This window comes from Pseudophryne corroboree, chromosome 3 (assembly GCF_028390025.1).
Source record: "Pseudophryne corroboree isolate aPseCor3 chromosome 3, aPseCor3.hap2, whole genome shotgun sequence".
NCBI classification, from domain to species: domain Eukaryota; kingdom Metazoa; phylum Chordata; class Amphibia; order Anura; family Myobatrachidae; genus Pseudophryne; species Pseudophryne corroboree.
The window spans coordinates 742181087-742197852 of NC_086446.1; the positions used below are offsets into that span (position 1 = coordinate 742181087).

Consider the following 16766-nt stretch of genomic DNA (forward strand, 5'->3'; position numbering starts at 1 on the left):
AGAACTGCGGACGCGTCCTCATTTTCTGCCTAAGGTGGTGTCAGCGTTTCACCTGAACCAGCCTATTGTGGTGCCTGCGGCTACTAGCGATTTGGAGGATTCCAAGTTGCTGGACGTTGTCAGGGCATTGAAAATATATATTTCAAGGACGGCTGGAGTCAGAAAATCTGACTCGCTGTTTATACTGTATGCACCCAATAAGCTGGGTGCTCCTGCTTCTAAGCAGACGATTGCTCGTTGGATTTGTAGCACAATTCAACTTGCACATTCTGTGGCAGGCCTGCCACAGCCTAAATCTGTCAAGGCCCATTCCACAAGGAAGGTGGGCTCATCCTGGGCGGCTGCCCGAGGGGTCTCGGCATTACAACTCTGCCGAGCAGCTACGTGGTCGGGGGAGAACACGTTTGTAAAATTCTACAAATTTGATACCCTGGCTAAAGAGGACCTGGAGTTCTCTCATTCGGTACTGCAGAGTCATCCGCACTCTCCCGCCCGTTTGGGAGCTTTGGTATAATCCCCATGGTCCTGACGGAGTCCCCAGCATCCACTAGGACGTTAGAGAAAATAAGATTTTACTTACCGATAAATCTATTTCTCGTAGTCCGTAGTGGATGCTGGGCGCCCATCCCAAGTGCGGATTGTCTGCAATACTTGTACATAGTTATTGTTACAAAAAAATCGGGTTGTTCTTGTTGTGAGCCGTCTGTTCAGAGGCTCCTACGTTGTCATACTGTTAACTGGGTTCAGATCACAAGTTGTACGGTGTGATTGGTGTGGCTGGTATGAGTCTTACCCGGGATTCAAAATCCTTCCTTATTGTGTACGCTCGTCCGGGCACAGTATCCTAACTGAGGCTTGGAGGAGGGTCATAGGGGGAGGAGCCAGTGCACACCACCTGATCCTAAAGCTTTATTTTTGTGCCCTGTCTCCTGCGGAGCCGCTAATCCCCATGGTCCTGACGGAGTCCCCTGCATCCACTACGGACTACGAGAAATAGATTTATCGGTAAGTAAAATCTTATTTTTTTTTATTTTGTGGTCAGAACACAGTCATAACTTAGCAATGCTAATATTTTGTTAGCCTGTCTGGTAAATTTCAAATAGATTGTCTGACATTTCCTTGTCCAACCACTTATAAATGACCCCAACCCACAATCAATACGACTGTCGCTGTGTGACTAGCGTAACTACTGTATTCAACCAATTATTGGTACTATCTATGCTTCACGCATGTATAGTCATGTTTGATGAAAGCTCGTTTTTGTTATAGTACATCCCTTTAAACTGAAGACCAATTTTCTGCAGAAGTGGACATTTTTGAAAAGTAGTAGGTGTATGTGGTCAGTTGCGGAACCTTGCCCTAGAGGCATATCACCCTACCCCTGAACCCCCCACCCACCCTGGTAAAAGACTCACCTGTCTACCTCCACCCTCTCAGCACCCTTGAGACAAACGCTTCCATTGGCTCCTGTAGTTATGTATGTGGTAGTGAAACAGCTGGAAGGAAGAAGTCCAAATAACAATGGCTATCTCCTGCCTACAGTGTCTTTCATCCATCTTCATTTTCCAGCTTGTGTATCTTAGTGCAGGGACTCACATGTATCTTCCTGTACAATAATTATTTTGGTAGTATATGCCAGATACTGTCTGTATATTTTGCTCCATACTAAGGGCACAAGGTCCACAGGCAGATGAAAAATAATATGGTTTACATTAAATTATGCTTTCGAGATGTAGCTACTATTTTCCCTGGTATCCGGTCAGATCGACAGCACCTAGGTCGACACTCATTAGGTCGACCACTATTGGTCGACATGCATTAGGTCGACATGGTCTATAGGTTAACATGGTCACTAGGTCCACATGGACAATGTCTGCATGGAAAAAGGTCAACATGAGTTTTTCACATTTAAAAAAAAAAATTTAAACATTTTTCACACTCTGTGATCCACGTGAACTACGATTGGGAATTGTAACATGTGCCGAGTGCAGCGTTAGTGGAGCGAGGCACCTTGCCCGAAGCTTGCTCGCCATGCGAGGGGATACGGTGCACTAATTGGGGTTCTTGGTCACTTTACGAAGAAAATGAAACCAAACTTTTTAAAAAAACTCATGTCAACCTTTTTCCATGTCAACATGGTTCATGTCGACCTAATGACCGTGTCGACCTATTTCAGGTGTCGACGTAGTCGCTGTCGACCACTAGTTGTCGACCTAGTTACTGTTGACCCTATGATCCACACACATTTCCCCCAATATCCTAAAACCTGCACCTCAGTTCACCCCTCAGGCATGCCACTGCATGGCACACAACCATTCTGTTTATTGTAAGTGGCACTATTGTTAGGCTTTAAACATCATCTGTTATTTTCCAAATATATCTTGGTTGTTGCACAGACTTTTAATAGAGACTCTAACAGATCAGTTCATGTAACTAAGATGCCATAAAGCCTGATGATTTATAAATTCTTATGTCTCTGAACATGTTAAGGAACAAAATAGTATAATATGCTAAATGAGATTCTAAAATTAATTATACTTTTAGTTAAAAGTGGACTACATCTAATTGTTTTAATATTTATATTCCCTACTTGATTTGTGAATCATTGTTATTAATTGGACGCTGATATCTGGTGGAAATAAAGAACATATCAAATTGGCTTTGAAAACATCTACTTGTCCACAAGAAAGACAAGCTGACTTGCAAAAAGTTAATTTTTACTAATCTGGGTTTGAAATCGCTTGTCAATTACTTGTCACTGATGTTCTCTGCATTGATCATCTCTACAAACCTGCACTTACCCAACATACTCCACTTTATCTTCAGATCCCCTTGGTCCAACAGCCGGTCAAAGGTGAAGGCGGTAGCATGGGATCAACGCGTTTGGGGGAAAAGGGGCTGATGTTGGCAGACAAATGCGTCCAAATGCACCCTTAGACTGTTGACATTGTACAGCATCAGTGGTTGCCAGGTCCATGGAAGTGCGGCATTGTTCAAATGAGTAGATCTGTGGAGAACATCAGTAACAAGTAAGTAATCCTATTTTATTGCAACAAGTAGAAAGCTATCATGAGTTCACCTTTTGATAATAAAAATGCTGTAAACTGATGCCTTTAGCTAGTATCACACTGCATGCTTATAGCCACTGTATGCATTAAAACTTATTAATTACTGCCAGTGGATTTATTAATGTTTAGCTCAGCTGAAATCTGCAATGGAATCAGAAGAGACAACAAGACAATGTACACGATTGGATGAGACCATGCAACATGATATTACATAATTACCTGCACTCAGCTATGCAGTGTATAATGCATGTCTTACTAAGCATGTGTAGTCAGAAGTGTAGAATAGTACTAAAGGCATAGGCAAACGCAGGGGGGTGGGGGGTTTACGGTTGCTCGGAAACCCCCCTCCTCTTGGCAAGTGCCTCAAATTACAACAGCAATAGCAATGGTATATAACGCGATTACTAGAGCTGCCGCCACATCATGCAGTGTAAGGGACAGAGCAGTGGTAGCAGCTTCTTCTACTAAGTTTGGTTGTGTAGTCCTCACTCAGTGCACTGAACCAGAGATTAGCTATCAGGAAGAAGAGACAGGAGCCTTACCATGAGGTGGGAGAATGTGTGCTTAGAAAGTGCAGAACTGGTTCTATTTTTTTTTTATGTATGTATTGATTATAGTATGTTTAACTTTTTCCTGACCACTTATCTTATTTATATTATTTAAATACGTTTGATACAGCCTATACTATAGACCATATATAGTGTTACATATTAATACTGTACTCCATGTACCACAGAGTGGGAGATTTTGGAATGCATTTGGAAACCCCACTCTAGAAATCCTGCATTTGCCACTGAAAGTAAATCAGAATCTGTAGTTCTAGATGAGAAAAATAAGTGAAAGTAAAACTTCTGTTGTCACTAAAGATGGGTGTTCTCTACTAACATTCCACTGAGACTGACCCTGCATAAATGATCCACAATTTATTTTACAGACGTCCAAGAGAAGCTCCTACATATACAGTACATCCTTCTGGACCTCTCTGCTGCTTAGGACATCCTCTTCTTCCACCTACCCTTCATGTCATTGGCCTTTGTGACACAGTTGTCCCCTGCCTGGGTTCCTATCTATCCCACCAACTGCAGCTTGAGTGTCTCTAGTTCTGGCACATCTTCCTCTTCACTTCCAGTATCTGTCGGGGTTCCCCCAAGGTTCTGTGCTTAGTTCCCTGCCTTTCTTACAGTCCAGTCAATTAAAAGTGCACATAGACAAATAAAAGAAAACATCCCTGATGTCAAAATTGCACCCACGGCTTGGTTAAAAAACATGACGGAGGTTGTAACAAGAACCATTTTACAATCTTTATGCTATTGACACATAAATCTACTTTTCTTTACCTGAGCTCAACCCTTCTCTTCTATAGTGTCTGCCTGTCTATTTTCACATAAGTGTCCCAAAGTTACCTTAAGCTGAACATGGACAAAATAGAGCTTATCGTCTTCTATACTCCTAGCGTCACCAGATCCCCACAATTCTCCCTCACTATCAACACCAACACAACTTCCTCAGTGGCCCAAGCCCGCTGTGGTGGTGTAACCCTGAGTAACACAATCTGCTTAATTGTCATGTCTAGTCTCTCACAGTCCTTTTGCCTCCACTTTTGAAATATGGGTAGAACACTCTATTTTCTTACTCTTGATGCAACCGCATCTTGACTAGTACAGCCGTTTACAATATAGATTTCCAGTTACCTTTTTTCCCCCATTTCAAGTCATCTCAAATACAGCGGCTAGAATAGTCTGTCATTTCCCCATCTGCAACACGGCCATTCAAAACCATACACTGACTAGCCATATCATTCAGAATCCAGTCTGTGTGCTTTGCCAGGCACATGTCTGCAACTTAATGCAAATCCAGCTGCAAAATCTCACTCTATAATGGGTAAGCAGTACATACGGGCATATGAAGATTGGCCCTCATTCCGAGTTGTTCGCTCGCTAGCTGCTTTTAGCAGCATTGCACACGCTAGGCCGCCGCCCTCTGGGAGTGTGTCTTAGCTTAGCAGAATTGCGAATGAAAGATTCGCAAAATTGCGAATAGAAATCTCTTAGCAGTTTCTGAGTAGCTCGAGACTTACTCCTACACTGCGATCAGTTCAGTCAGTTTCGTTCCTGGTTTGACGTCACAAACACACCCAGCGTTCGCCCAGGCACTCCCCCGTTTCTCCAGCCACTCCCGCGTTTTTTCCAGAAACGTCAGCGTTTTTTCACACACACCCATAAAACGGCCAGTTTCCGCCCAGAAACACTTACTTCCTGTCAATCACACTCCGATCACCAACACGAAGAAAAATCCTCGTAATGCCGTGAGTAAAATACCTAACTTTTGAGTAAAATAACTAAGCGCATGCGCTCTGCGAACATTGCACATGCGCAGTAAGCGACTAATCGCAATATAGCGAAACTCGGCAATGAGCGAACAACTCGGAATGAGGGCCATAGTGTGCAGAAGAATATTGCATAGAGCTTTTCTATGGACTGTGTATTTTTTTCAGTAGGATGGGTCATACGGACATCTGCAAATGGGCCCCCTCCAGTCTTCCTCATGCCTCGGATCCACTGTTCACCTTTCCAATAACCACCTCTCACTAATGTCTATAGGACTTCTCACATACTGCCAGTGTCAGACTGGGGCATGAAGGGCCCACCGGGGGGATGCAGTGATAGGGGCCCATACTTAGGGGTGTGGCCAGCCTACAAAGGGGGTGTGGTCAGCCTCCACAGAGGCTTGAAATACACAATAATATAGGGGGTCATTCCGAGTTGATCGATCGCTAGCAGTTTTCAGCAGCCTTGCAAACTCATTGTCGCCGCCCACCGGGGAGTGTATTTTTGCTTTGCAGAAGTGTGAACGCTTGTACAGCAGAGCGCCTGCAAAACCTTTTTGTGCAGAACAAGACCAGCCCGGTACTCACTCTTCGTGTGCGTTGATTCTAAGGTTGGAGGGCTGGCTTTTGACGTCACACACCCGCCCAGCGTTCGCCCAGCCACGCCTGCGTTTTTCCAAACACTCCCTGAAAATGGTCAGTTGACACCCAGAAACGCCCTCTTTCTGTCAATCACCTTGCAGCCATCTCTGCGATTGGAATCGTCACTAGAACCAGTGCGAAACCACAATGGACTTTGTACCTGTATGACGCGCATGCGCATTGCGGTGCCTACGCATGCGCAGATTAACCATTTTTTCCACTGATCGCTGCGCAGCGAACAATGGCAGCTAGCGATCAACTCGGAATGACCCCCATAGTGCAGTGTAATGCAACATATCTACCATGTATAATACAAGTGCACAGTCTGGAACCTGATCCCTAGAGAAAGGAGTGGGCACTCAGGCAGTGGGGCCTACCGGTGGTTTCCCTGGTATCCCTGTGGGCCAGTCCGACCCTGCATACTGCTGCCCATATACCCTTTACAATCGTATGCATTCAGAAGTTCGCTATTCCGGGTGTCTTCAGCAAAATAGTCATTCTTTCTTCTGTGAACTTCAGATGTAGCAGAAGGCTAATTCAGTAGCTTTGCAAATGGCTCAGAATCGGCACCAAGTTGAAGGGTATCCGTTCAGATGGTCGACACTGTTAAGGTCGACACTCATTAGGTCGACCACTATTGGTCGACATTGACATGGTCAAATGGTCGACACAGCTTTTTTATTAAATGATTTTTAACTTTTTCAGACTTTAGCATCCACGTGGACTACGATTGGGAATAGTAACCTGTGTCGAGCGCAGTGGTAGCGGTGCGAGGCACCTTGCCCGCAGCATGGCGAGTGAGGCGATCCATGCAAGGGGACGCGGTACACTAATTGGGGTTCCTGGTAATGTTACGGAAAAAATGACACCAAAAACAGTTAAAAAATCCATGTTGACCTTTTCATGTGTCGACCTTTCTTGCGTCGACCATTTTCATGTGTCAACCATTTGTCCATGTCGACCAAGTCAGTATCGACCAATAGTGGTCAACCTAATGATTGTCGACATTACCATTGTCGACCATTCATACCGGAACCAAGTTGAAGAAGAGATCCACTGATTAATTTGCTCCACCAAAGAATCAAATTGGCTATAAGGCAGTGGTTTTCAAACTTTTTTGAATCACGGCGCCCTAGAATATCAGAATTTTTTTCACGGCACCCCTAGGCCAAAAATTTCTTATTGAGAAATTTAGAAATAAATATTACATTAAGAAGATTGTGTTTATATGTCATCCTTAGGGTCAGTTGTGTGGTGAGGGACAAGATTTGCTTCTGTTTGGCCACATATGTTATGACTGGCAGCCACCAGCACTGGTTTTGCCTATTATATTGACCATGAATAATCTGAATTGGTCCTGAACCACCAACCCAGGGCACTCCTGCAAGTGTCCCGAGGAACCCCAGGGAGCCACGGCACACAGTTTGGGATCCTCTGCTATAAGGTATAGCTAGATACAAAATATCCCCCATTCAGCTTCACCTCCTGGAACCCCACAGAGATCCAGACATCTGTGAGAAGAGAAATTCACCCAGACAGTGGTGTATCGAAAATGGAGGCAGTGTGTGCGGTGCACACGACTCCCAGGGTCTAGGGCCACCTCACACCGCACACCCATTTGTTTACTACTGTACTTATATCACCAGGGTCCCACGTTGGCAGTGGCAGCGCTGCAAAATCACTGGGAAGATGGCGCAGTGATTTGCACATGCGCAGTAGGGAAATCGGTGGGAAAGTGGCAGTAGAATGTGCACGTGCAGTAGAATCTAGCACAATGGGGTTCATTCCGACCCGTTCGCACGCAGTGGTTGTTTGCTGCGGTGCGAACGGGTTGGAACTGCGCATGCGCGGCGTTCCAGAGCGGATACTCACCGTTGGTTTCCGTCTTCGGGGAGTGGTCGTCTGAATGCAGGCGTGTCCAGGCAAATGGAGGGCGGATGTCTGACGCCAAAGCCGGGAGGAACGTCGCTAGATCCGTCGCACAGGGTAAGTAGCTACAGCCTTACGCCTAGGTTGCTGAAAACTTATTTTGCTTAGCAGGGCTGCACAAGCGATCACAGCTCTGCTAAGCTAAAGTACACTCCCCCATAGGCGGGGATTAGTTGATCGCACCAGCAGCAAAAAGTTGCTATGTGCGATCAACTCGGAATGACCCCCAATGTTAGCATCTACTAGCGCTCACAGAGTCAAAGGCTACACTGCCGGCTAGAGAGGAGGGGCCCGGACAAAGGATGCACACAGTCCCCCTCCTTTTGTAATACCCCCACCTAGATCTAGAATGTAAATAGAATGGTCTTACTCTGATATGTCAATGGGAAGCAGGGGATTTATATAACAAAAGCTTTTATAAAGTTTGTGGTTAAAAATTTTTATGCCATTTGTGTAATAGTGTATATATTTCTATCATGTAAGATCCATTACGCATGGTATAAGTCTCCTTCTAGAACATATTGTGTAATGCATTTGTTCTAATATTGTGTTTAATATATTTAGAGTTGGAACGCTACTTTCTGTAGTACTTGGTTAGCTTCACTTAGTATAAGAAGGATGTGTGTAACGTGTATATGAGAAGTTTTATTTCTAAATATATTCCATTGCTAAATGATGCCGATGTAACATAAAATCACAGGAACTCTCGACACCCAGTTTAGCTCATACTGTAGTTTCATTTTAACTTAATTTCTTTACCGTGTCAAGTCTCCATTCCTCTTCTCGTTTCCCTTCATAGATGCCAATATAAGTGTGTTTTCAGGTTACAGTGGGTACAAATGTTTTCAAGCAATGTGGTACATTAGATGGCAATAGAAGGTTATAGACTGGACAGAAAGAAGATATAGGGGCTGCATCCGTGTCTTCGTGTTTTGCCTGTCGCTTGTCTGCGACTTTATGCAAACAGTGCTACAAAGTCCTTACCTGGTGTACAGCCGTGCGTCCAATGTGCGAGGACTGAGATGCCCACTGTCAGCTTCTATATGGATTCAGTATTATATTCCGGCTGACGGGATGCCGGCGGTTAAAATACCAACACCAGCATCCCAATAGTGTAAATCCCGACAGGGGGAATGTAAGCGTGTTCTCCCCCTCTCTCCTACCCCTCCCTATCCATAGCCTAACCATAACCTCCCCTCCTAGAGCCTGACCATAACCTTCCTTCGCTGGTGCCTAAACCTAACCCTCCTTCCCCGTAGCCTAACCTTAACCCTCCCCACTTTGTGCCTATTCCTAACCCCCCCTCCTGGTAGAGCCTAACCCCCCTCCCCACAGCCTAACCCTAACCTCCCCTTCCCCTAGCATGTCTAACCCTAACCCCCATAGCTGGCGCCTAAACCTGACCCCCCAACCCTAACCCGCCCGCTATACTTACAGTCAGGATGACACCTGTTGGGATTCTGGAGTCGGTCTCCTGACCATGCCCCGCGTCGGCATTCTGATGGCTGTCAGCGATTCCAGTGTCGGCATTTCAGCTGCCGGGATCCCGAGAGCCGGCATCTTGACTGCATCCCTTCTATATATGCTGATATACGCTTGGTTACACCATCAACGTCTGCACCAGCCCAATGGCAGGTGCAGATTATTCATCTTTATATGGCCTCCAATGTGAGCATTTCTGCGTCTACGCTATTAGCATCAGAATCTGGACGCATGCGCAGTTCCACTGCATCCAACTCAGAATCAGGCCCATAATCTGTTATAAATAATCAATAACTCAGTTCAACTATAATGAAACCTGGAAAGGGTTTATGGACATAGAGGCTAATTTGGCCATATTTTGGGCCTAATTCATGTTTGTACACAATGGACGATGTTCACACAAGTGTGCCATTATCGGCAGACTGCGCATGTGCTGCGATTGCACTGTGCTTGCGTTAAAGTGCCACCGTGATCTCACTCGCAATGAGGATTTCACGCCACAGTGAATGAGAGAAAGTGACCGTTTGGAGGTGTTAACGGGGAGAGGTTGCAAAAATGCTGACGGGTCATTGCCATTTTCAGGGGTGACCCATTTAGTATAATAATAATAATCTGTGATCCATTTAGTCTAATAATATTAACCTACGCCCCCTTTAGTCTAAAAAACAAATAATAATAATAATAATAATTATTATTATTATTATTATTATTATATTAATAACAACCTGTGACACATTTTAGTCAAGTAATAATAATCTGTAATCTATATAGTAAAATTCTTATAATCTGTCACCCTTTTATTAATAATAATCCGTGCCCCTTTATTAGAATAGTAATAATAATAATCTGCCCCGCTTTTATTAGAATAGTGATAATAATCTGTCCCCCTTTATTAGAAAAGTAATAATAATCTGTCCCCCTTTTATTAGATAAGTAATAATAATCTGCCCCCCTTTATTAGAAAAACTATAATAATCTGTCCACCTTTTATTAGAATAGTAATAATAATAATAATAATAATAATAATCTGCCCCCCTTTATTAGAATAGTAATAATAATCTGTGCCCCTTTATTAGAATAGTAATAATAATATGTCCCCCTTTATTAGAAACGTAATAATAATCTGTTCCCCTTTTATTAGAATAGTAATAATAATCTGTCCCCTTTTATTAGAATAGTAATCATAATAATCTGTCCCCCTTTTATTAGAATAGTAATAATAATCTGTGCCCCTTTATTAGAATAGTAATAATAATCTGTCCCCCTTTATAAGAAAAGTAATAAAAATTTGTCCCCCTTTTATTAGAATAGTAATAATAATCTGTCCACCTTTTTATTAGAATGGTAATAATAATAATCTGTCCCCCTTTTATCAGAATAGTAATAATAATATGTGCCCCTTTTATTAGAATAGTAATAATAATCGGTCTCCCTTTATTAGAAAAGTAATAAAAATCTGTCCCCATTAAGAAAATTGTAATAATAATCTATCCCCCTTTTTATTAGAATAGTAATAATAATAATAATAATAATAATCTATCCCCCTTTTATTAGAATAGTAATAATAATCTGTCCCCCTTTTATTAGAATAGTAATAATAACCTGTGCCCCTTTATTATAATAATAATAATAATAATAATAATAATAATAATAATATGTCCCCCTTTATGAGAATAGTAATCTGTCCCCCTTTTATTAGAATATTAATACAAATAATCTGTCCCCCTTTTATTAGAATAGTAATAATAATCTGTCCCCTTTTTATTAGAATAGTAATAACCTGTGCCCCTTTATTAGAATAATAATAATAATAATAATAATAATCATCATCATCATCTGTCCCCTTTATTAGAATAGTAATAATAATCTGTCCCCCTTTATTAGAATAGTAATAATAATCTGTCCCCCTTTTTATTAGAATAGTAATAATAATAATAATAATAATAATCTGCCCCCCTTTTATTAGAATAGTAATAATAATCTGTCTCCCTTTTATTAGAATGGTAATAATAACCTTTGCCCCTTTATTAGAATAGTAATAATAATCTGTCCCCCTTTTATTAGAATAGTAACCATAATAGTCTGTCCCCCTTTTATTATAATAGTAATAATAATCTGTTCCCCTTTTATTAGAATAGTAATAATAACCTGTGCCCCTTTATTAGAATAGTAATAATAATAATAATAATAATAATCTGTCCCCTTTTATTAGAATAGTAATCATAATAGTCTGTCCCCCTTTTATTAGAATAGTAAAAATAATCTGTCCCCCTTTTATTAGAATAGTAATAATAATCTGTCCCCATTTTATTAGAATAGTAATAATAATCTGTCCCCTTTTATTAGAATAGCAATAATAATCTGTCCCCCTTTTATTAGAATAGTAATAATAATCTGTCCCCTTTTATTAGAATAGTAATAATAATCTGTCCCCATTTTTATTAGAATAGTAATAATAATAATCTGCCCCCCTTTTATTAGAATAGTTATAATAATCTGTCTCCCTTTCATTAGAATAGTAATAATAACCTTTGCCCCTTTATTAGAATAGTAATAATAATCTGTCCCCTTTTATTAGAATAGTAATCATAATAGTCTGCCCCCCTTTTATTAGAATAGTAATAATAATCTGTCCCCCTTTTATTAGAATAGTAATAATAACCTGTGCCCCTTTATTAGAATAGTAATAATAATCTGTCCTCCTTTTATTAGAATAGTAATAATAATCTGTGCCCCTTTTATTAGAATAGTAATCATAATAGTCTGTCCCCCTTTTAATAGAATAGTAATAATAATCTGTCTGCCTTTATTAGAATAGTAATAAAAATATTTCCCCCTCATTAGAATAGTAATAATAATCTGTCCCCCTTTATTAGAATAGTAATAATAACCTGTGCCCCTTTATTAGAATAGTAATAATAATCTGTGCCCCTTTATTAGAATAGTAATAATAATAATAATAATAATAATAATCTGTGCCCCTTTATTAGAATAGTAATAGTAGTCTGTCCCCCTTTATTAGAATAGTAATAACAATCTGTCCCCCTTTATTAAAATAGTAATAATAATCTGTGCCCCTTTATTAGAATAGTAATAATAATCTGTCCCCCTTTATTAGAATAGTAATAATAATCTGTGCCCCTTTATTAGAATAATAATAATAATAATAATAATAATAATAATATGTCCCCCTTTATTGGAATAGTAATAATAATCTGTCCCCCTTTATTAGAATAGTAATAGTAATCTAATAGTAATAATAATCTGGGCTTCCTGTACTTTTTTCTGTAAATATAATGATACAATTACTATGTTAGTATATATTATATTAGTATATGCCACCTTTGTTTTTTTAATATTGGCATCTTTATTATAATAACAATTTCCCCACCTCCTCTCGTATACAAAGTTGTATGCATATGTTACGTAGATTATGTGTTTTATAGATTGGTTTGGTAGAGTGCTTAAAATAATATAAAATTAGATGCCTTGAACTGTTATCCCCAAATTATGACATTTTTGTTGAAGCATTAAAGATACAATAAAAACCTAATGAGATTAAACGTACATTTTAAACTATTAAAACTGTTCCCTGTTGGTACCTAGTTGGTTCCCTGTCCGAATAGTTAGACAATTACAGGTATCAAATAAACTATTATTTTATGTAAAAAAGTATTTGGACAGCCACCGATTGTGCAAGTTGACCCACTTAAAAAGATGAGAGAGGTCTGTAATTTCCATCATAGGTACACTTCAACTGTGAGAGACAGGATCTGTAAAAAAATAAACATGAAATCACATTGTATGATTTTTAAACAATTTACTTGTATATTCTTGTGGAAAATAAATATTTGGACACCTACCAAGCAGCAAGATTTCTGGCTCTCACAGACCTGTTACTTCTTCTTTAAGAAGCTCTTCTATCCTCCACTCTTTACCTGTATTAATGGCACCTGTTTGAACTGGTTATCTGTATAAAAGACACTGCCCACACCCTCAAACAATCAGACTGCTATCTCTCCACCATGGCCAAGACCAGAGAGCTGTCTAAGGACACCAGGGACAAAATTGTAGAGCTGCACAAGGCTGGGATGAGCTACTCAACAATAGGCAAGCAGCTTGGTGAGCAGAGATCAACTGTTGGTGCAATTATTAAAAAATGGAAGAAATACAAGATCACTGACAATCTCCCTTGACCTGGAGCTCTATGCAAGATCTCACCTCGTGGGGTATCAATGATCTTGAGAACGGTGAGGAATCAGCCCAGAACTACACGGGGGGACCTGGTCACTGACCTCGAGAGCTGGGACCACAGTCACAAAGGTTACCATTAGTAACACACTACGTCATCATGGATTGAAATCCTGCAGTGCACGAAAGGTCCCCCTGCTTAAGCCAGCACATGTCCAGGCCCGTCTAAAGTTTGCCAGTGACCATCTGGATGATCCAGAGGAGGATAGGGAGAATGTAATGTGGTCAGATGAGAGCAAAATCAAACTTTTTGGTATAAACTCCACTTGCCTTGTTTGGAGGGAGAAGAATGATGAATGGCATCCCAAGAACACCATACCCACTGTGAAGCATGGTGGTGGAAGCATCATGCTTTGGAGCTGCTTTTCTGCCATGGGGACAGGACGACTGATCCGTATTAAGGAAAGGATGAATGGGGCCATGTATCGTGAGATTATGGGCAAAACCTCCTTCCCTCAATAAGAGCATTGAAGATAGAACGTGGCTGGGTCTTCCAGCATGACAATGACCCCAAACACACTGCCCGGGCAACTAAGGAGTGGCTCTGTAAGAAGCATTTCAAGGTCCTGGAGTGGCCTAGCCAGTCTCCAGACCTCAACCCAATAGAAAATCTGTGGAAGGAGTTGAAAGTCCATGTTGCCCGGCGACAGCCCCAAAACATGACAGATGTAGAGAAGATCTACATGGAAGAGTGGGCCAAAATACCTGCTACAGTGTGTGCAAACCTGGTCAAGAACTACAGGAAATGTTTGATCTCTGTAATTGCCAACCGAGGTTATGGGGTATATGCAATTGCGGTCGAATTCCGGCTGGAATTCGACCGTTTTTAAATTCGGCACAATTCGACAGTCACATACCCTCCTGCCGGGACCCGAATTCGACATATTCAATAAAAAACGGATTCGACAGTCGCGCCATCGAAAAACGGACCAATTGACGGATGGTGTGCATCCTTGATTCGACTTTTTGGACGGCACAAAAGTGTTTAAAAAACCCAGAAAAAAATTGCGTGGGGTCCCCCCTCCTAAGCATAACCAGCCTCGGCCTCTTCGAGCCGGTCCTGGTTGTAAAAATACGGGGAAAAAATTGACAGGGGATCCCCCGTATTTTTACAACCAGCACCGGGCTCTGCGTCCGGTCCTGGTGCAAAAAATACGGGGGACAAAAAGCGTAGGGGTCCCCCGTATTTTTAACACCAGCACCGGGCTCCACTAGTCAGAGAGATAATGCCACAGCCGAGGGACACTTTTATATTGGTCCCTGCGGCCGTGGCATTAAATCACTAACTAGTCACCCCTGGCCGGGGTACCCTGGAGGAGTGGGGACCCCTTAAATCAAGGGGTCCCCCCCTCCAGCCACCCAAGGGCCAGGGGTGAAGCCCGAGGCTGCCCCCCATCTAAGGGCTGCGGATGGGGGGCTGATAGCCTTGTGTCAAATAAAAGAATATTGTTTTTTGTATCAGAACTACAAGTCCCAGCAAGCCTCCCCCGCAAGCTGGTACTTGGAGAACCACAAGTACCAGCATACGGGGGGAGACGGGCCCGCTGGTACCTGTAGTTCTACTGCAAAAAAAATACCCAAATAAAAACAGTACACGCACACCGTGAAAGTAAAACTTTATTACATACATGCACACTTACATACACACATACTTACCTATGTTCACACGAGGCTCGGTCCACTTCTCCAAGTAGAATCCACGGGGTACCTGAAAATAAAATTATACTCGCCAAAATCCAGTGTAGATCTGTCCTCTTCTGTTTTGTAATCCACGTACTTGGCAAAAAAATAAAACGCATTTACCCGGACCACGCACTGAAAGGGGACCCATGTTCAGAGGCGTAGCTAGGGTTTTTGGAGCCCAGGGCAAGATGGAAAATGGCGCCCCCCAAAAAAAACAACAACAACCAAACAGCAAAAGAAGCATGTGCGTGCGCCGAAAAAAATGGGCGTGACCACACACCAGAAGGAGTGTGGCCACTGAAAATGGCCCACAGTGCCAGTTACATTGCCCCACAGTGCCAGATACAATGCCCCACAGTGCCAGATACAATGCCCTACAGTGGCTTGGGTGGCTGATTTAAGGGGTCCCCACTCCTCCAGGGTACCCCGGCCAGGGGTGACTAGTTGCGGATTTAATGCCACGGCCGCAGGGACCGGTATCAAAGTGTCCCCCGGCTGTGGCATTATCTCTCCAGCTAGTGGAGCCCGGTGCTGGTGTTAAAAATACGGGGGACCCCTACGCTTTTTGTCCCCCCGTATTTTTTGCACCAGGACCGGACGCAGAGCCCGGTGCTGGTTGTAAAAATACGGGGGATCCCCTGTCAATTTCCCCCCCGTATTTTTACAACCAGGACCGGCTCGAAGAGGCCGAGGCTGGTTATGCTTAGGAGGGGGGACCCCACGCATTTTTATTCTTGATTTTTAACCCATTCCCACCCCTTCCCACTGAAAAACATGCTCTGATCTCTTCATTTTATTTTAGTCAGTAAAAAATAATATATTCTTTTAAAAAATATATAAATAATACTTGTGGTTCCTAATAGACAAACCAAGTAGATACTCCCTTCTAATATAAATAGATATGCTATTAGCAACAAAAAAAACAAAAAAAAACATGTTTTTAAAAATTTTTATTAGATTCCGCCACCAAAATGAGGTGGACTGAAATTATTTAAATGACTGTCGAAAAGCACTGTTGTCGAATCGACATTCTTCAATTGAATATACTTTTGTCGAAAAGCCTCATTTTTACTATTGCAGACATGTCGAATTTGACAACTGTCGAATTTCAAAAAGTCAAATCTGAAACGGCCGTTTTTTTTGTCGAAAAGTACTGTATTGCATTGTCGATTTTTTTTTGTGTCGAAAATGCCCCGTTTTTCGACATTTGCGGCAATTCGACCGCAATTGCATATACCCCTATATTACAAAATATTGAGTTAAACTTTTTGATTGTCCAAATATTTATTTTCCACAAGAATATACAAATACATTGTTTAAAAATCATACAATGTGATTGCCTAGTGTTTTTTTTCAGATTCTGTTTCTCACAGTTGAAGTGTACC

General features: G+C 41.7%; 1 protein-coding gene across 2 annotated transcripts in view; it reads left to right on the top strand.

The window, feature by feature from the left end:
* Positions 1-16766, top strand: part of LOC135056746 (inactive heparanase-2-like) — a 211569-nt gene that overhangs the window by 31200 nt on the left and 163603 nt on the right. For both annotated transcript variants that reach the window (XM_063962283.1, XM_063962282.1), the window contains exon 3: positions 2827-3029. Coding sequence is in view for 1 of the 2 variants with exons in the window: in XM_063962282.1 (XP_063818352.1) it covers positions 2998-3029 (32 nt within the window). In the remaining variant the exon portion in view is untranslated. The remainder of the gene's footprint in view (positions 1-2826; positions 3030-16766) is intronic.